This window comes from Canis lupus, chromosome 6, assembly GCF_003254725.2.
Source record: "Canis lupus dingo isolate Sandy chromosome 6, ASM325472v2, whole genome shotgun sequence".
In the NCBI taxonomy this organism is placed as follows: domain Eukaryota; kingdom Metazoa; phylum Chordata; class Mammalia; order Carnivora; family Canidae; genus Canis; species Canis lupus.
In genome coordinates, this window is record NC_064248.1 from 42,987,550 (window position 1) to 43,009,558 (window position 22,009).

At 39.2% G+C, this 22,009-nt stretch overlaps 1 protein-coding gene across 4 annotated transcripts in view; it reads right to left on the reverse strand.

Moving 5' to 3' along the window:
- Positions 1-22,009, reverse strand: part of FAM102B (family with sequence similarity 102 member B) — a 90,029-nt gene that overhangs the window by 33,482 nt on the left and 34,538 nt on the right. For all 4 annotated transcript variants that reach the window (XR_007411352.1, XM_035717925.2, XM_025417435.3 and 1 more), the window contains exons 2-3: positions 11,347-11,467; positions 355-384 (exon numbers count right to left, since the gene is read on the reverse strand). Coding sequence is in view for 3 of the 4 variants with exons in the window: in XM_035717925.2 (XP_035573818.1) it covers positions 355-384; positions 11,347-11,467 (151 nt within the window). In the remaining variant the exon portion in view is untranslated. The remainder of the gene's footprint in view (positions 1-354; positions 385-11,346; positions 11,468-22,009) is intronic.

Genomic DNA, 22,009 nt, shown 5'->3' on the forward strand with positions numbered 1-22,009 from the left:
AGCTTTTAGAAAAAATGTGCTTATAATTTATTGCTGGATCCAACTGTTCAATCTCCAAGTTGCTTTATTTAAAAACAGCCAACTTGGGGCACGTGGGTGGCTCAGTTAGTTAAGCCTCTGACTCTTGATTTCAGCTCAGGTCACTAGGGTCGTGGGATCCGGTGCTCAGCAGGCAGTGTGCTTGTCCCTTTCCTTCTGCTCCTCTCCCACTTGCACTCTCTAAAATAAATAAATAAAATCTTAAAAAAATAAAAACACCCACTTGAATAGCAATTAGAAGAGCAAACTATTTGATTTTTAAGCTTATTTAGTGAGCGATATAAGTTCCAAAAGAGTTAAAGAACATCTACTTACCTTTGCATAAGCTTTTCCACCTTTCAGTTCCTGCCAAAGATAAAAAACACTGTAAGACTATCATATGATTAAAGATTTAAAATTAAACATATGTCAAATAATTCTGAAGTAGATATTTACATATTTACATGCTGGCAAATACTGATAGTAAATTTATAATAATCTTAAATTCAATTATTTGGCTATCCCACCTCCATCCCCCAAATTATCAGATTTTAATTTAGAATTTAACTTAAATCTGAAACAGGTAAATGGTAAGAAGACAAGCTAATTTTTCTGTTGAAGAAATTGCCAAAAAGTGTCCTTGACATATTGTAAAGAAATTAAATCACTGAAGAAGTGTTAAATTGCCTATTTACTTAGCAAGTACATGAATGACATTGTAGAAAGATTTTAAGCGTTGAAACCCCTACCCTAGAGACGACTGTTACCAATTTTTAGGAACAGTCCAAAAAATGCTATGTGTGTGTGTGTATTTCCCCCTTTACTCAAATGTACCATACTAAACACACTGTTCTACGTATTTTTCTACTTTATATATGTATCAATATAATAGCGTATTTTTTCTACTTTATATATGTATCAATATAATAGCGTATTTTTTCTACTTTATATATGTATCAATATAATAGCGTATTTTTTCTACTTTATATATGTATCAATATAATAGCGTCCATGTTAATATATAGATACATAAATACATGTAATATTGATGCATGTTAGTATAATAAAATCCCTCTTCATTAATGCAAACAAGACTGGCAAAAGTGAAAAATAATAAATATACAGCGATCTTAACATTTTATTTTATTTGAAATATATAACTGTACACTAATTTGCTAAATCTCTGGATTTAGGACACCACACAGTTGTGAGAATTAAGTGTAAAACACTCAGAACAAAGCCCAGCCCACAGTGTACTCTGTATGTGTGCCTGCCACATTATAATTAGGGTCAAAATCTCCTCTCCCTACCCACTTAAAAAAAATTAGTCTTAGGTGTACAACACAGTGATTTGACAATTCTAAACATTATGCAATATTCATCATGGTAAGTGAAGTCACCATCTGTCACCATACAATGCTATTACAATATTAGTAACTATATTCTCTATGCTGCACTTTTCATCTCTGTGACTTATTTTATAACTGGAAGTTTGTACCTCTTAATCCCCTTCACCTATATTGACCATCCCCTCATCCCCCTCCCCTCTGGTAACCACCAGTTTGTTCTCTGTATTTATGATTCTGTTTCTGATTGTTTGTTCATTCGTTTTGTTTTTTAGATTCCACATATAAGTGAAATCAAATGATATTTGTCTTTCTCTGACATTTCACTTAGCACAATACCCTGTAGGTCCATCCATGTTGTCAAAAATGGCAAGAGTTCACTCTTCTTTATAACATTTCCATCTTTAAAGTGGTGAATTTAGGGGCGCCTGGGTGGCTCAGTGGTTGAGCATCTGCCTTTGGCTCAGGGTGTGATCCTAGGGTCCTGAGATTGAGTTCTACGTTGGGTTCTCTACAGGGAGCCTGCTTCTCTCTCTGCCTGTGTCTCTGCCTCTCTCTCTGTCTCTCATGAATACATAAAATCTTTTATTTTATTTTTTAAAGATTTTATTTATTTATTCATGAAAGACACAGAGAAAGAGAGAGAGGCAGAGACACAGGCAGAGGGAGAAGCAGGCCCATGCAAGGAGCCCGACGTGGGACTTGATCCCGGGACTCTAGAATCACGCCCTGGGCCAAAGGCAGGCACGTAACCGCTGAGCCACCCAAGGATCCCCAAATAAAATCTTAAAAAAAAATAAAGTGGTGAATTTAAGCTCTCTGCTTCTCCCTGTTTGATAGTCAGCCACATCTTATAGTTCAGTACCAGCCCTGTCCTTGAGACACAATGGTAAAGGTCAGAGTAAATGGATTTGGCCTTATTGGGCACCTGGTCACCAGGGCTACTTTTACAGCCCGCAAAGTGAATATTGTCACCATCAGTGACTCCTTCATTGACCTCAACTACATGGTCAACATGTTCTGGTATAATTCTACCCACAGCAAATTAAATGGCACAGTGAAGGCTGAGAACAGGAAACTTGTCATCAATGGAAAGTCTATCTCCATCTTCCAGGAGCAAGATCCTGCCAACATCAAATGGGGTGATGCTGAGTATGTTGTGGAGTTAACTGGAGTCTTTACCATGGAGAAGGCTGGGGTTCACTTGAAGGGTGGGGTACCAAAAGGGTCATTGTCTCTGCCCCTTCTGCTGATGCCTCCATGTTTGTGATGGGCATGAACCATGAGAAGTATGACAATTCCCTCAAGATTGTCAACAATGCCTCCTGCACTACCAACTGCTTGGCCCCTCTGGCCAAGGTCATCCTTGACAACTTTGGCACCATGGAGGGACTCATGATTCATGACTCCATGCCATCACTGTCAGCCAGAACACTGTGATGGCCAAGGGTTTGGTCAGAACATCATACTTGCTTTTACTGGTGCTGCCAAAGCTGTAGGCTAGGTCATCCTTGAGCTGAATGGGAAGCTCATTGGCATAGCCTTCTGTGTCTTCACCCTTAATGTGTCAGTCATGGATCTGACCTGCTGCCTGCAGAAAGATGCCAAATACAATGACATCAAGAAGGTGGTGAAGCAGGCATTGGAGGGTCCCCTCAAGGGCATCTTGGACTACAGTGCAACTGTCTCCTGCAACTTTAACAGTGACTCCCACTCTTTTACCTTTGATGCCTCCATTGCTCTCCAAGACCACTTTGTCAAGCTCATTTTCTGGTATGACAATGAATTTGGCTATAGCAACCTTATGGTCTACATGGTTTCCAAGGAGCAAGAGCCCCCTTGACCATCAGCCCCAGCAAGAGCAAGAAGAGAGAGGCCCTCACCTGCTGGGGAGTCCTTGTCCCAACTCATTCCCCAATACACTGAGAATCTCCTGACCTCTACACAGTTTCCATCCTAGACCTTGTGAAGAAGGGGAAGGACCAGGCTTTTGTCCTCATTTTCCCTTTGTAATGGCTCTTTAGATGACCAATAATGTCCATTTTTGTTAAAGCCCAAAGGCTGTCTCCATCTTACTTAACCCTCCAACAGCATCTTACAGGCTTGGCTACTCCACCTCCTTTCCTACATCTTTTTCTTTTCTAACCTTCCATGGTGCTGTAATTGCCTGGTTTTACTCCTGCCCCACTGGCTGCTCCTTCTTACTCTCATTTGCTGGACCTACTCCTGTATTCAACTTCTGCAGAGAGAATGCTAGTTGTACTCCAACCATCCATTCCCCTGCTCTTCAAAGTAGTAGACACCTGTATTTTTAGGTGGCCATCTGGCTATGTAAAATAATGACAATTTTCTTCTTTTTAAAAGTTTTTTAAAATTTAAATTCAACTTAAATACACTGTATTATTAATTTCAGAGGTAGAATTCAGTGACTCATCAGTTATGTACAACATCCAGTACTCATTACGTCAAGTGTCTTCCTTAATGAGCATCACTCAGTTACCCCATCCCCTCATCCACTTCCCCTCTAGCAACCCTCAGTTTGTTCCTTATAGTTAAGAGTCTTTTATGGTTTGCCTCCCTCTCTGATGTCATTTTATTTAATTTTTCCTTCCCTTCCCCTATGTTCATCTGTTTCGTTTCTTAAATTCTACATGAGTGAAATTATATGGTATTATGACATTTTCTACCTCCCTTTTGTGCCATGGCAGTGTGACTAAGATCTGGCCAAAAGGATGTAAGAACTGACACACACGAATTCTTGCTCCTCTCCTGTTAACAGTAATTCATACTACCTTGAGTGTTAGAGTGATCCAGGATTTGGTTCAGGGCCTCTTGTATTCTCTATCTACACTTTTTTCCATTCAGTTCTGTTGCCTTTTTTTTTGGATTTCATTTATTTATTCATGAGAGACATACAGAGAGGCAGAGACATAGGCAGAGGGAGAAGTAGGCTCCTCATGGGGAGCCTGATGTGGGACTCCATCCCAGAACCTGAATATCATGCCCTGAGCCGAAGGTAGATGCTCAACCACCGAGCCACCCAGGTGTCTTTTTTTTTTTTTTTTTTTGAGAGAGAGACTGTGAACAGGGGGAAGAGCAGAGGGAGAAGGAGAGAGAGAGAGAGAGAGAGAGAGAGAATTTTTTCTTTTTTGAGAGAGAATTCTAGGCAGGCTCCACTCAGTGCAGAGCCCTACATGGGGGTTGATCTCACAACCCTGAGATCATGACCTGCGCTGAAACAAGAATTGGACACATAAGCAACTGAGCCACCCAGGTGTCCTAATTCTGTAGCTGGTAACTCTCATGTCTCTGTCTCTAGTCTGGCTTCTGAACCTGAGTGCAGACCAGTATCTTTAAATGACTACTAGACATTCCTACTTGGTATCTCATAGAAACCTTCAAGTTAACATGGCCAAAATGGGCCTGCTGATCTCTGCTTACCAGTCCCCAAAATTATTTCACTCTGAACTTTTGCCATTTCAATAAATAGCACAATTATCAACCGATATGCTCAGGCAAAGGTCTAAGAGTTATCTTCAATTCTCTTCCCCTCATTTACATCGAATCCATTAGTGGGGGGTGACCTCCAGAAATACATCCTAAATCATACTGCCTCTGTGGTTATAGTTCCATGCTGATACAAGCTTTCCTCACCTGAACCATCCCCTCCACCTATGTGGCCTATCTGCATGCAGCGGCAAAAGTGATCTTAGAAGATCCTATCTTTCCTTAGTAAAATCCTCAAATGGATTCCAATTATAATTAGCATAAAATCCAAAGTCGTTACTGTGTCCTTTAAGGCCTTACCTGATCTAGTGCCTCCATCTCATCTCACCAAGAGCTTTCCCTCTCTGTTTTCCATATTCCATCCAGGCTGGTCTTCTGTCATTTAAACATGACAGATTTGTTGTTTATCCTAAATAGGGTTTATAATATTTTTGAATCTGTGGCTCGGTATTTTTTTCATCAGTTTTAGAAGAGTCTCAGCCACAATCTCGTTCTCCTCCTTCTAGGGCTCCAATTACAGATATGTTGTATCTTTATGCCGTTTCCCATGTCTTATGCTCTTTTTTGTATTTTCTACTTTTTTCCTGTGATTTTGTCTGGATACTTTCTTTTGTCTTACTTTCCAGTTTATCGAATCTCTCTTCAGTTTTGGTAAACCTGCTGTTAAATCCATGTGTTGAGATTTATTTTTATCTCTTTAGCTTTATTCATTTTTTAAAAAATTTTTAAAAATATTTTATTTTTTTAAGTCATCTCTATACCAAAGATGGGGCTCAAACTCACAACCTGAGATCCAGAGTTGCATGTTCTACTGACTGAGCCAGCCAGATGCCCCTCAACTATTTAGTTTTAATTAGTTATTTTCTCAGTTCTAGAATTTTTTTTTAAGATTTTATGTATTTATTCACGAGAGATACAGAGAGAGAAGCAGAGACGAAGCAGGCTCCATGCAGGGAGCCCAATGCGGGACTCGATCCCAGGACCTCAGGATCACTGCTCCAAACGAAGGCAGACGCTCAGCCACTGAACCACTCAGGCATCCCTCAGTTCTAGAATTCAATTTGCTTTTTGCTTTATAGTTTCTACTTCTCTAATAAAATTTCCCATATTGTTCACTCATTATAGTTACCGTAAAACTTTGTCTCTGATCTCCCCAAAACTTGTATCTTCCATGACTCTGTTCTTATCTACTTTCCTTTCGATTTTTGGTCATGCAGTCAAGTCTCTTGGTGTGCTTGGTAATTTTTGTGCGTGATAACTTGAAGTAATTTGAGGCTTAGAGTAACATTATTTTTCTTTACAGAAAATACACATTTGCTTCCGGCAAGCTTTGAAAGGGGCAGATACCTCCTCTAAGCAGGGGTTAAGCTGATTAGAAGCTGAGTTTCAATCTTTATACAGGCTGATCTCTATCCACTACATTCCTTCTAGGTTGAAACTCTTAGGAAGTCCCAATGTAAAGTCTGGGATGTTTCCCAAGGCCCTTCATGCTGATGGGTCCTGGACTCCAGTTCTTCTCCCTTTAGTCCTATAAAACTGCTGGGATCTCAGCTAGCTTCCTTGCCTCTCAGCCCCTGCTTTTAGCTCAGCTTTTTCTTCCTCTTCTTCTTCTTCTTTTTTTTTTTTTTAAATTTTTTATTTATTTATGATAGTCACAGAGAGAGAGAGAGAGAGAGGCAGAGACACAGGCAGAGGGAGAAGCAGGCTCCATGCACCGGGAGCCTGACGTGGGATTCGATCCCGGGTCTCCAGGATCGCGCCCTGGGCCAAAGGCAGGCGCTAAACCACTGCGCCACCCAGGGATCCCTTCTTCTTTTTTTTTTAAATAAGATTTTACTTATTTACTAATGAAAGACAGAGAGAGAGAGAGAGAGAGAGAGAGAGAGAGGCAGAGACATAGGCAGAGGGAAAAGCAGGCTCCCTTCAAGGACATCATGACCCAAGCCAAAGGCAGATGCTCAACCACTGAGCCACCCAGGTGTCCTAGCTCAGCTTCTTAACCACTGCTTGCAATTTAGCAAATGATTTGAGGGAAAAAGCAATGCCAAATATCAGGCTCAGCTCTTTATACTTCTCTTGTATATATTCTAAGCTTAAGTCTTTACTACCTTGGTGGCTTCTGATGCCTTCAAGCAGCTGTTTTTAATATTTTGTCCAACTTTTCTATTGTTCTCAGAGGGAGAGGTGGTCTTTAATAAACTGGTCCATTAATTTCAGAAGTATAAATCTCCAGGTTTATTATAATCTTAAGGCTTGTTATGGATTACATTGTACATTTCTCTCCTCTGACCTCCCAAGATATTTTGAAGTCCTAATCCCTAGTACCTCAGAATGTGACCTTATTTGGAAATACATAGGTAATCTAGGTAAGAATGAGGTTCTAATCCAATATGACTGGTGCTCTCATGAAAAAAACAAAGGAGATGCGAACACAGACACACACAGAGGGAAGATCATGTGAAGACACAAAGGGAGAAGGCAGCCATGTAACTGGAGTGATGCATCTACAAGCCAAGGAATGCCTGAAGCTACCAAAAGTCGGGAGAAAGGCATGAACAGTTTCTGGAGCCTTTGGAACATGGCCCTGCTGACACCTTGATTTTGAGGACTATAAGACAATAACATCTGTGTTGTTTTAAGCCACCCAGTTTGTGGTACTTTGATATAGCACCTCTAGGAAACTAACACAGAGCCTTTTTACTTTCAGGTATGGTATGGTTATGTGCAACTTACTGGGTCATGGGGTGCCCAGATATATGGTTAAACACTACTTCTGGCTATGTCTGAGGGCGTTTTTGGATGAGATTAACATTTTAATCAGTCAACTGAGGAAAGCAGATTGCTTTCCTCAGTGTGGGTGGGCATCATCCAATCTGTTGAGGGCTTGAATAGAAGAAACAGGCTGAGAAAGGTTAAATTCTCTCTCTTTAACTCACTGTTTGAATTGGGACATTGGTTTTCTCCTGCTTTCAGACCAGGACTTATACCATCAGAACTCCTAATTAACTCCAGCTTTGACTTGCACTTACACCATTGGTTTCCTGGTTCTCAGGACTTTGGACACAGACTGGATCCACACCACCAGTATTCTAAGGTCACCAGCTTGCAGATGGCAGATTGTGGGAGTTCTTGGCCTCCACAACTGTGTATGCCAAATTCCTTATAACAAATCTATTTCTATATATATAGCTATGTCTCTACTCTATATTGATTCTGTTTCACTGGAGAACCTTGCCTAATACAAGGTCCTACTCCTTTAGGATAGTCTTTTCCTAGATTTTTACATGGGTACCTCCTCTTCAAATGCTACCTTTCAGAGAAGTCTCCACTGGCCGCTCCCCCTAATTTTCTAAGATGATTTCCTCTCCCTGAGTTATTCTCTATTATCTCATTGTATTTCATATACAACACTTACAACATCCACTTATTTGGTTACATGGTTAGTCTGTCTTTCCTACCACTCTTCCTCCCAGCTCCAATCAGAAAGCAGAGTCCTTGAGGGCAGGAGCCCAATTCCAGTTCACCACTGTCCTTTCAGTGCTTAGAATAGTACCTGGCAGTTTGTAGGAACTCACCTATTTGTTAACAGGTGATGGACTGCTTCCCTGTGTCCTAGGCAACAGAGTGTATTATCAAACTTTTTGATCTTTGTTAAATTTATAGGTAAAAAAATGGTGCCTTATTTGTAGTTTTAATATACATGAGTGAGACTGAGTAATTTTTTATAGATTTGAAAGCTATTTATATTTTCCATTTTGTAAAATATATATTCTGTCCCCTGCCTATTTTTCTAAAGGGCTATTTATCTTTTCTTCTTGATTTATTTGAAGGAGCTCTTTCTATATCAAGGAAATTAGTCCTCTGACATGATGTGCAGATGTTTTCTCTTATAGCTTTGCTTAAGGTATTTTTTTGCAATGTAGAAAACGTTTATATAGAAGAGTTTTCTAATTTTTCTTTATGGGTTCTCACTTTTATTCTCATGTGGCCTTTTCTCTTTTCTCATTGGTTGAAAGATACCAAGACTGGAGTAATTCTCTTGGATCTAAAAACGTGTACCATATGGTGAAGATGGCAGAGCTGCTCTCCCAGCCCTGGACCCCTGGGCTATTACCCAAGAGAGACAGAAACTCTTATCCTGTTTAAGTCATTGCATATTTGGGTATCTGCTTCAGCAGCTTATTGTACATGCCCGAATACACTGAACCTCACAACCTGAGGAACTGGATTATTTCACATGAACTAGTCCTACCTTAAATTACAAAAAATTAGGTTTTTGGTAATAGACTCTGAGGGTTTTTTTTTTTTTTAATTTATTCATGAGAGACACAGAGAGAAAGAGGCAGAGACACAGGCAGAGGGAGACGCAGGCTCTATGCCGGGAGCCCAATGTGGGACTCGATCCCGGGTCTCCAGGATCACACCCTGGGCTGAAGGTGGTGCTAAACCACTGACACCCAGGCGTCCCAACTCTGAGCTTCTTATTATTAGCAGTTAGCTTTACTCTAAACTAATATTATAATGTTATTTATATGTTATTTATATACATACATACATATATGTATATATTATTATTATTTTTAAAGATTTTATTTATTTATTCATGAGAGAGACACACACACAGAGGCAGAGACACAGGCAGAGGGAGAAGCAGGCTCCATGTCGGGATCAGGCCCTGGGCTGAAGGCGGCGCTAAACCGCTGAGCCACCTGGGCTGCCCATATATATTATTTTTTTTTAAATTAAAATTCAAAGACTGGTCATCTTACAAAAATCATGACTAGAATTCCATTTATAAAAGTTTCAATATAAGAGCTACAGCAGCAATTAAAGCAGAAAGAGAAGAAGGTAGGATGCTTTACTTATATCTCAGTTAATGCTTCCAAATTCTGGAGAAAGCAATTATCATAACCATAGTTTGGGTGGAAAAATGGATTTTTTAGAAAGTCAGGAGAGAACTACCTAATGTCTCACAGTTAGAAAGCACGTATCTGGGACTCAAGCTCAGGTCACTACAATGACACATACACTTTCATTGCATTGTACTTAAGGGAAGCTTTGATGCAATTATTGCTGCTCCAAGTTAGACTTTTTTCTTTCTCTCTTTCTTATTTTAAAAAATTTATTCATGAGAGACACAGAGAGGCAGAGGCATAGGCAGAGGGAGAAGCAGGTTCCCTGTAGGGAGCCTGATCTGAGACTTGACGCCAGGACCCCAGGATCATGACCTGAGCAGAAAGTAGACACTCAACCACTTAGACACCCAGGTGCCCCCAAGTTAGTCCGTTCTAAAGGTCTACAATCATTAAAGGCTTAAAACCTATAAAATGTTTATATGTATTTACGCTATATCTTAACTGAGTAGATTAAGCAATGTAAGAATTTAAAATATAGCCACATACAACATGGTGCTATCTGCTCACTCAAAAAGCAAAGAAAATTAAAAATACAACTTTTTATCTCATTAAGAAGGACACAAGACTAAAATGGAAAATAACAAGGCAACGGGCTCTTGCTTTTCATTCTGAGTCCTTACCTTAATTTTCGAACAGGTACATGTATTATTTTGGTAACTTAAAAAATGTATATAAGATATAACATAAAGGTTACATTTTATTTTTTTTTTCTTTTAAAGATTTTATTTATTTATTCACGAGAGACACAGAGAGAAAGGCAGAGACACAGGCAGAGGGAGAAGTAGGCTCCTCACAGGGAGCCCGATGTGGGACTTGATCCCCAGATTCAGGATCACACCCTGAGCCAAAGGCAGACACTCAACCGCTGAGCCACCCAGGCATCCCATAAAGGTTACATTTTAAAGCTAATAGTTTCATTCACCTGTAGTGGTGACAAAAGGATTCCCTCTTTTTAACTCCCCAAAAAGTAGGATCATATATTTCTACATATATTAAGTTGATCTACTTGAGATTACCATCTTTGTAGATCATTGGTAACATGCTTCAACCTAATACGTGGAAAAGAAATGATATAAAAAACAAAACACGGCCTTAGAATTAGAAAGATTTGTATTTGAGTCCCCATTTTGCCATTTCCTAGCTATGTGATTTGAGCAAGTGACAACCCCTCTGAACCTCGTTTTCCTGAAATTGCAAAAAATAATACCCATTTTCACGTTTGTTGTTAGACATAATATATGTAAAGTCCCTAAAATAATGCCTACAAAGAGAAATTTAATGAATGGCAGGATAAAGATCAGCCTCCCAAAATAATACAAATAGAGTTAATACTTAAATGTATATCAATCGATAGTGAAATAAGGTTCTTGAGTAATACTTTATAGCTTCAAATTTTCTTAAATCATATTTGTCACAGTAAATTAAATTATTGATGCAAGTGTAAAGTGGAATTACATGTAACAGTTCTAACGATGAAGTAGAGCTAAATAAAATGAGTCAGTGACTATGGAACTAATTATGGTTTCTGAAAGGGGAGACGTAATTGGCTATTTTTATACCTTCCTCACAGATACTCTGTAGATACAAGGATCCAGGATGCCTGTGGTGGCACTTGCACTCATCTTGCACATAAATGAGAACTTCTTCCTCCAGTGAACACAGTTGGCTTGTACCACTTCCCTGAAGAGGAGACAGAGAGAGAGAGAGAGAGAGAGAGAAACAATTATTATTGATGACAGGTTAAAAAAAAGTACACACACTCTTTCACTCAGGTCTATAACGCAAAAGTGATATATTAAAAGGCATGGAGAAAACAAACTGCTAACAATGTGATCTGAAAATCCCTAGAAAGGGGGATCCCTGGGTGGCACAGCGGTTTGGCGCCTGCCTTTGGCCCAGGGCGCGATCCTGGAGACCGGGGATCGAATCCCACGTCGGGCTCCTGGTGCATGGAGCCTGCTTCTCCCTCTGCCTGTGTCTCTGCCTCTCTCTCTCTCTCTCTCTCTCTGACTATCATAAAAAAAAAAAAATCCCTAGAAGGTTTTTTTTTTTTTTTTTTTCCCTAGAAGGTTTTAATTACCCACAGAAACTCAAATTTTTAAAAAGTGAAATTACTCATCAATTGAATCAATGTAAATTGAAGCTTCACTATTCATTCATTCAGCACATAAGACATGTTTATTTTTGGTGAGCTATGTGCTAGATGTCTGAAATATGATGATAAGAATGACAGTGCTCCTAATCTTGTAGGGCTTATAGTTTACAGGTAGTATCAGAGACTATGAAATGTAAACAAATACTTATTCTGTCATTCCACTGAGCCACCCTCCTTTTTTTTTTAATTTTTAAAAGAGATTTATTTATTTACTTGAGAAAGAGAGAGAGATGGGGTACCTGGGTGGCTTAGTCAGTTAAGCATCTACCTTCAGCCCAGGTCATGATCCTAGGATCCTGGGATCGAGTCCCACATTGGGCTCCCTGCTTTGAAGGGAGCCTGTTTCTCCTTTGCCTCTGTCTCTCTCTCATGAATAGAAGAAAACAATCTTAAAGAAAGAGAGAGACAGTGTACGTGCGTGAACAAGCGCAAGTCAGGGCAGGAGCAGAGGGAGAGAATCTCAAGCAGACACCTGGCTGAGCATGGAGCCCTTCATGAAGCTAGAGCTCATGACCCATGAGATCATGACCTGAGCCAAAATCAAGAGATGGTGGCTCAGGGTGCCTAGGTGACTTAGTGGGTTAAGCATCTACCTTTGGCTCAGGTCATGATCCTAGATTACTGGAATCAAGCCCTGCATAAGGCTCTCTGCTTCTCACTCTCCTCCCCACTCCTGCTCTTGTCCACTATCTCTGCCTCTCTTTTTCTCAAATAAATAAATAAAATCTTAAAAAAAAAAAGAGATGGATGCTCAACCAACTGAGCCACCCAGGTGCCCCTCGACTGTATCCAGCAGGAGTGCAATTTATTTGTATGGTTACAACATAGGCAGAATGAGCTATGTGGCAAAGAATGGATCTGGAGGTATTTGTCAGGCAACATGAAGCATCCTCAGTAAGATACGCAGTAGCTAATGTGCATACTAAAAAATAAATGAATTTTTGAAAAAAAAAAGCAACAAATAACAATGAAAATAACAAGGAGGAAAAAATAAAATTAGAATTTAATTTTAAAAAATTGTTTCCCTCTCAACATCTTGGGGCCTTGAGAATTGATGGAGGCATCAGTCATGGCCTCTGGAGCTCCCAAAGAAGGTGTGAAGGTATACTAAAGGCTGGGCCCTTTAGGAGCACCCTCTGCTTCAAGGCACTTGGTTGTTTCTGTCACTGAGGTCACTGATGTATGACCAGGAATCACACATTTAAAACAAAAACAAAAAACAAAATCCCTGTACTTTCCTACATAAAAACTTCTGGTTGAAGATAGCCAATTGACAGCATGTATTAACTTACCTCTGCTCTCACCCCAAAACATTCTATTTAATTTTTAAGGCATCATATAGCAAGATAAAGAGAACCAGAGAGGAGACAAAATAAAAGGTCAGGAATTAACAAGTGATAATGACTTAGCAAATTAAAGAAAGCTGAACATTATGCTGGTAATGGTGAAAGCTAAGAGCAGGTATCTTATTTTTTTTTTTTTTAATTTTTATTTATTTATGATAGCCACAGAGAGAGAGAGAGAGAGGCAGAGACACAGGCAGAGGGAGAAGCAGGCTCCATGCACCGGGAGTCCGATGTGGGATTCGATCACGGGTCTCCGGGATCGCGCCCTGGGCCAAAGGCAGGCGCCAAACCGCTGCGCCACCCAGGGATCCCAGAGCAGGTATCTTAAATTAGCATTGAAACAGAACAAAAGAGGGACAAATTGCAGAAGAACTGATGGAAAACTGTTTTAGAAAGAGTCCCTCAGATCTTGCTGACCCCTGCAGAGGACAGATTTATTCTCCTGATGAGGTGCAACAGAGGGATCTCTGTATTACCTGACCTGAAGGCAGGTATTGAAAATAGCACCACGGGTTTACCATATTGGGTGGGGTAGGGGGCTAGACACAGGATGAAAGATGACTTACTGAATGCTGAGACTTTTTCCCCTAACGTGGCTTCTCAGGATATATTCTTTAAGAAGATGTAAGAAGAACATTCTCCACGGAATCCAACCAGACCCAAAGAAAAGTCTATTAAGATGAATGTTGAGGGTTACAAAATGACTTCGCCAGCTCAATCTACAACCTGAATCAATGAACACTCTCCACATGCACCAACTCTCAAAGCATCTTTGACTTCTTCACAGCTAAATATGAGCAAGCACTTGAGTTAGGTCTTTCAATATGAACAAACTGAGGGGGTGCCTGGGTGGCTCAGTTGGTTAAGGGGCTGCCTTTGGCTCAGGTCATAATCTCAGGGCCCTGGGATTATGGGGGACTCAGGTCCCCTGAGTTGGGCTCCTGACTCAGCAGGGAGTCTGTTTCTCCTCCCTCTCCCTCTGTGCCTCCCCTCTGGCTCACGCTCTCTCTTGCACACACACACACTCTCTCTCAATAAATAAAACCTAAAAAAGAAAAAAAAGAAGAAACAGACCAAAATGAATAGCAAAAAGGAAACTTTTTAAAAAACAGAGGCTATGGTGGAAGAAAAAAAAAAGATTCTCAGAGAGAAATTTCATCTATCATAAAAGTATAGGAAGGAATAGGATACTATAAAACAACATACAGGGAACCAGAAAGTACTCATGGAAATCAAAACTAATTGAGTTGATTTTTTTTTAAATATTTTATCCATTTATTAGAGAGAGAGCAAGCACAAGCAGGGGGAGCTCTATCCCTCCACTCTACCCTTCTCTGTGGGCTTTTAGGGACTATGTCAACCAGGCTCACTTCCCCTCTGCCACTGAACGTAGTAAAGGTACAAACATCAGAAGGATGGAAGGCTGCAAAATCCTAAAACTCTGTCTTATGTTCTGCTACTTTTCACTTGTTTGTGAAATAACAATAATTCCTCAACAATACTAATTAGAGAAACTATTTATTTATTTATTTAGCTCCACGCCTAGTGTGGAACCCACTGTGAGGCTTGAATTCGAGACCTGGTGATCAAGATCTGAGCTGAGATCAAGAGTCAGATGCTTAAGTGAATGAGTCACCCAGGTGCCCTACAGAAGCACCTCTTTGGACTTTTATCTAATTTAAAACATCCTTATAAGACAGCAGCCTTTACATACCAAAAAGTATATGCTATCATTTGCACAAATGGGCAGCTTTGGCCTGAGTAACAAAAGTAAAAGAAGTCAAGTGAACTCTGTATGTGAGTGTTTCTCTAAAAAAACAAACAAGCAGGGGTGCCTGGGTAGTTCAGTCAGTTAAGCATCTCTTGGTTTCAGCTCAGATTGTGATCTCAGGGTCGTAAAATGGAGCCCTGAATTAAGGCTCCGTGCTCAGTGGGGAGTCTGCTTCTCTCTCTCTGTCCCCACCATACCCCACCCCAGCTTGTGTGTGTTCTCTGTCTCTCTCTAAAATAAATAAAAATCTTTAAAACAAACAGGAAAGGAATATTTATAGAAATAGTGATCTAGTTTGGCTAGAGAGTAGAGGAAGGCAATATTAACTCTGGTGGGCTTGGGAAGAGATTACAAAACTTAGCACCGCATCATAAATGTGGGCAGAAATTATAGTGAACAGAGGTGAAGAATGTTTTCATAAAAGATGTGACATTAAATCTTAAAGGAAAAAATACATCTCCATAACCCTACGTTCCCATCATGAAAGCATATGGAAGTATAAATCTCACTGGTAAAGGTAAATATTTAGATAAATACAGAATAATGTAATATTGTAAGAATGGTGTGTAAATCACTTTTAATGCTAATATAAAAGTTAAAAGATGAAAATATTAAGAATAACTATAACCACAAAAATTTGTTAATAGATACATAATATAAAAAGAATTAAATTCTGACATCAATAACAAAGTCTGTTGGGGGACATAGAAGTGTAAAGTTTTTGTATGTAATTGAACTTAAGTTGCTATCTACTCAAAATAGACTGTTATAAGAAGTTTTACACAAGCCTCATGGTAAACACAAAGAAAAAAACCTACAACAGAAACAAACAAAGAGGGTAAAGAATCAAAGTAGATCACTATGAAAAAGCCAGCAGGTCATATAGGAGGACAGCAAGAGAGGGTGAGAAGAAAAGAACCACAAAAACTGATAGAAAACAATTAACAAAATGGCCACAGCAAGTCCTTACCTATTAACAATTACTTTAAATGTAAATGAACTAAACTCCCCAATCAAAAGGCACAGAATGGCTGAATAGGTAAAACAAAAACAAAACCCCAAATAAGACCTAACTGTACCTTAGCTGTAAGAGATTCAGTTTAGATTTAAGGACACACATAGACTGAAAATGAAGAGGTAGAGAAAGATATTCTATGCAAATGGTAACCAAAAGAGAAAAGAGGTGGCTATATTTATATCAGACAAAATGGACTTTAAGTCAAAAACAAAGACAAGGTCGTTGTTTAATGATAAAACAGTCAATTCAGTAGGAAACTATAACATTTATAAATGTGTATGTACCCAACACCAAAGTACCATCAAAGTACCTAGATACATAAAGTATCTTGGCAGATCTGAAGGAGAAATAGACAATAATATGGTAATAGTAGATTTCAATACTCCATTCACTATAATGAAAAGATCATCCAGACAAAATCAGTAAGGAAACAGTAGAACTGAACAACACTATAAAACAAATGTACCTATTCAGAGCTTTTTACCCATTAGAAGAATACACCTTTTTTTCTCAAGTGCACACGTAATATTCTTTAGGACAGATTACATATTAGGTCACAAAAGAAACACATTTAAGAAGATCTAAATTATTACAAGTATCTTTTCCAACACAAAGAATGAAACTAGAAAATAACAATAAGAAGGTGGGAAAATTTATTAATACATGAAGACTAAACAATATAATCTTTTTTAAAAAAATATTTTTATTTATTTATTCATGAGAGATACAGAGAGACAGGCAGAGACACAGGCAGAGGGAGAAGCAGGTTCCATGCAGGGAGCCCAATACAGGACTCCATCCCAGGCCTCTAGGATCACAACCTAGGCCAAAGGCAGACACTTAACCACTGAGCCACCCAGTTGCCTAAAAAACATACTCTTGAATAACCATGAGTTGAAGAAGAGATCGAAAGAGAATTAAAAAAAAAAAGAAAATCTCAGCACAAATGTAAACTAAAATACAACATACCATAACTTATGGATTGTAGCAAATGCAGTACTAAGAGGGGAGTTTATAATAATAAATACTTACTTCAAGAAAGAAGTTAGGGGTGCCTGGGTGGCTCAGTCAGTTAAGTGCCTTTGACTCAGCTCATGATCTCAGGGTCCTGGGATTGAACTTCAAACCAGCTCCCTGCTCAGCTGAGGATCTGTATCTACCTCCCCCTCCCCTGCCTCCATAATTCTTTATTTATTCATGAGAGACACAGAGAGAGAGACATAGGCAGAGGGAGAGAGAAGCAGGCTCCCCAAGGAGGCTGATGTGGAACTCAATTCCAGGATATCAGGATCATGCCCTGAGCCAAAGGCAGATGCTCAACCACTGAGCTCTGCCTCCCTATTTGTGCTCCTACAAAGTTCTCTCTCAAGTAAATAAATAAAATCTTAAGAAAAAAAAAAGGATAGAACTTAAATAAACAATGTCACTTTATACCTCAAAGCTAGAAAAAGAACAAGGCCAAAATTAGCAGAAGTTAGAAAGTTATAAAGATGAGAGCTGACATCAATCAAATAAAAATAGAAAAACAACAAAAATAAGTGCTTTTTGAAAAAAATAAACAAAATCAAGGGATTCATAGCTAGATTAAGAAAAAATAATACAAAATAAAAAATGAAAAAAGGACATTAAAACAGTTGCTTCAAAAAATAAAAAGAATCATAAGGGACTATTATTAATAAATATATTCTAACAAATGCTAGCAAACTGGATAATCCAGAAGAAATCAATAAATAAATTCCTAGAAACATACACTTACCAAAATTGAATCAAGAAGAAATAGAAAACTTGAATAAATCAGTAACAAATGAGATTGAATAAAAAATCAAAAACTTTTGAACCACCACCACTACAAAAAGCCTGGGACTAGATAGTTTCTTGGATGAATCTACCAAACACTCAAAGGACAATTAATACAGTCCTTAAACTTTTCCAAAAGACAGCAAAAGAGATCACTTTGAAATTCATTTTTTGAGGCCAGCATCACTCTGATACCAAAGTCAAAGATACCATTAAAAAAATAAAAAGTAAGAGAAAAAAGAAAACTAAAGGCCAATATCCCTGATGAACACCGATGCAAAACTTCTCAATAAAATACTGGCAAACTGAATTTCCTAACATGTTACAAGGATCATCCTATGCAAATCAGTGTGATAAACCACAGTAAAAGAATGAAAGATGAAGACTACATTTAGATAAATAAATGCTTTTTCTGCAACATCTACTCACGATAAAGACTTTCAACAAAATTAGTATAGCAGCAACTTACCTCAATAAAGACCATATATGAAAAGCCCAAGCTAACATAATCAGTAAGGAAAACCTGAAAGTTCTTCCTCTAAGATTTAGCGTAATACACAGATGCCCTCTTTCACCAATTCTTGACAAGTATGCCAAGAAAACAATGGAAAAAGGATAGTGATGCTGGGAGAACCGGTTATTCACATTAGAAGAATGAAATTGGGCCCTTATACTATATACAAAAATCAATACAAAATGGATTTAAAAACTTAAATGTAAGACCTAAAATAGAAAGAAAAAAAAAAAAGACCTAAAATAGTAAAACTATTAGAAAAAATAGAGAAAAAGCTTCTTGATGACACTGGTCTGGGCAATGATTTTTTTGGCTATAACACTAAAACACAGGCAACAAAAGCAAAAATAGACCAGTGTGATTGCATCAAACTAAAAAGCTTCTGCAGAGCAAAGGAAATGATCAATAGAATGAAAAGGCAACTTATGAAATGGGAGAAAAATATTTTCAAAGCATATATCTGATAAGAGGTTAATGTCTCAAATATATAAGAAACAGAAACAACTCCATGGCAAAAACCAAAATCTCCACATAACACAATTAAAAAATGAGCAAAAGACCTGAAGAGACATTTCTCAAGTGAAGATTAAGGTGAATAGGTATAGGATTGTAATCACTAATCATTAGGGAAATGCAAATGAAAACTACAATGAGATATCACTTCACACACATTATCAAAAAGACAAGAAGTAAGTATTGGTTAGAATGTGGAATAAAAAAGAACTCTTCTACATGGTTGATGGGAATATAAACTGGTATAGCCATTATGAAAAACAGTATGGAGGTTCCTTAATAATTGAAAATAGGGTGCCTGGGTGGCTCAGCCAGTAAAGCATCTGCCTTCTGCTTAGGTCATGATTCCAGCATTGGGCTTCCTGCTCAGTGGGAAGTCTGCTTCTCCCTTTTCCCCCCTTCCCTGTGCTTGTGTGTGTACTCTCTCTCTCTCAATTAATAAGATCTTTAAAAAAAATTAAAAATAGAATTACCATATGATCCAGCAATCCCACAACTGAGTACATAGCCAAAGGAAATGAAATTGACATTGTAAGACATTTGCACTCCCATGTTCATTGCAGCATTGATCATAATAGCTAAGATATGAATACAACCGAAGTGTTTGTCAAGGGATGACTAAAGAAATTGTGTGACACACACATACACTGAGCAATGTTATTCAGCCACAAAAAAAGGTAAATGTGATAACATGGGTGAGGATGGAAGACATTATAATAAGTGAAGTCAAACACAGAAAGACAAATATTGCATGACCTCACTTATATGTAGAATCTAAAATAGTGGAACTCACAGAATAGGATGATGGTAGCCAGGAGTTAGAAAGTGGGGAAATGGAGATGTTGGCCAAAGGGTACAGAATTTAGTTAGGCAAGATGAATAAGTTCTGGAGATCTAATGTACAGCATGGTGACCATAGTTAACAATGCTATATTGCATATTTCAAATTTGCTAAAACACCAGATCTTAAATGTCCTCATCAGAAAAAAAAACAGGTAATTATGTGGGGTGGTGGATATAATTAGCTTGATTGTGGTCATTTTACAATATATACATAAATCTAAACATCAAATTGCACATCTTTTAAAAAAAGATTTATTTATTTATTTGCAAGAGAGAGAGAGTGTGAGAGTGTATGCATGAGTAGGGGGAGGGGCAGAGGGAGAGAAAAGCTCAAGCAGACTCCCCGACTCCCCGTTGAGTGTGGAGAACAACACAGGCACGATCTCAGGACCCTAAGATCACGACCTGAGCTGAAATCAAGAGTTAGATGCCCAAATGACTGAGCCACCCAAGTGCCCTATCAAGTTGTACATCTTTTTAAGCATATTTAATTAATTTGTCAATTACACTTCAATAAAGCTAAAAAATAAAATAAAATATTATGGATGAATGCTTTGTGCATATTTTTGTATATATTGTACATATTTTTCATGACCTGTATAGGTGCACCCAGGGAAGCCACAAATAAGCTCAGATCTACTTGCTGGAAATTAAGACACTATCCAGACACATGAATATTGTCTCCTAAGTAGCAGACTGACATATATGCCAAGACTCTGGAACACAGGTTCTTTTTAAAAATTTTTATTTATTCATGAGAGACACAGAGAGAGGCAGAGACCCAGGCAGAGGGAGAAGCAGGCTCCCCACAGGGAGCCCGACACGGGACTTGATCCCAGGACCCTGGGATCATGACCTGAGCTGAAGGCAGATGCTCAACCCTTGAGCCACCCAGGTGCCCCTGGAACAAGTTCTTATGTGAGGATAAGAAAGTCTAATGAGCCAAGAGATCAGGTTGGGATGAACTAAGGCTATGAAAAGTGTAATTGACTCATGATGTCACACAACAAAGAATCCTTATTGGAGGAGGAACCCAGAAATGATGAAGGCAAGAAATAAGAGCCCAGCATAACACTCTGGACAATACACTGCCAACCACAGTAACCACTAGATAAATATTCACTGACTGAATGAATAGATGTCACGAATCAGTCACAAATAAGCAATCCCAGGTACCAATTCTTGCCTATGCTACTTCACAATCATTCCTAAATCAACCCCTTTTCTGGGTCTAGGACCACTACCCTAATTCAGTACCTCAAGAGGTCTTCCCTGAAATATGGCAACAGCCTCCTAAATGGCCCTCACTCAAACCTACCTTCCTCATTGCTACCAGAGAGCTCCTTCTAAAATACAAATTTGATAATGTCATTCCTCTGTTAAAAATCCTCCACTGAGGGGATCCCTGGGTGGCTCAGCGGTTTAGCGCCTGCCTTTGGCCCAGGGTGCGATCCTGGAGTCCCGGGATCGAGTCCTGCGTCGGGCTCCTGGCATGGGCCTGCTTCTCCCTCCTCCTGTGTCTCTGCCTCTCTCTCTCTATCATAAATAAATAAATAAATCTTAAAAAAAAATCCTCCACTGATGGAGTGCCCGGGTGGTGCAGTCAGTTAAGCACCCGACTGACTGGGTCATGGCTCAGGTCATGATCTTGAGCCCCGCATCTGGCTACCCGCTCAGCACAGAGTCTGCTTGAGATTCTCTCTCCCTCTCTCCCCATTGCTCTAAAATAAATAAATAAATCTTGAGAAAAAAATCCTTTACCACTTCCCCATATTTTGGAGGATTAACTCCAACCTACTGAACACTGTCATGATTAGGTCCCTGCCTATCTTTGGTCTCTTGACCCTTTCTGTCTCATACTGATTATCATTCCCCATTTACTTCACACTATTTCTCCTCTGTATGCCTTTGTATGCACATATGAGATTTTCTTTCCTCTGTATGCCATATACTCTCCCTTTCAACTTCCCACATTTACCAATTTAATTCTTGGTTTAGTCATTACCTGCTCTAGGAATCAAGCCCCAACCCAGCCTACAGGTGAAAGCCTGGTGTCAGGTGTGACGTGGTCTGTCTGCTTCCCTGAGTGCCTGGCTGTCTGCCGTTCTGTATCCTGGAGCACTGCCTTCCACAGAAGGGGCTGGCAAGCGCTGGCCGAGTTGGCTTCCTCCATCATTCCATTTAGTTCCCATCTCCCAGGACGTAGTCCCACTTTCCTTTTATTTCTGCTTTGTCTCCGACAGATGCTCTTATGATTACATACAT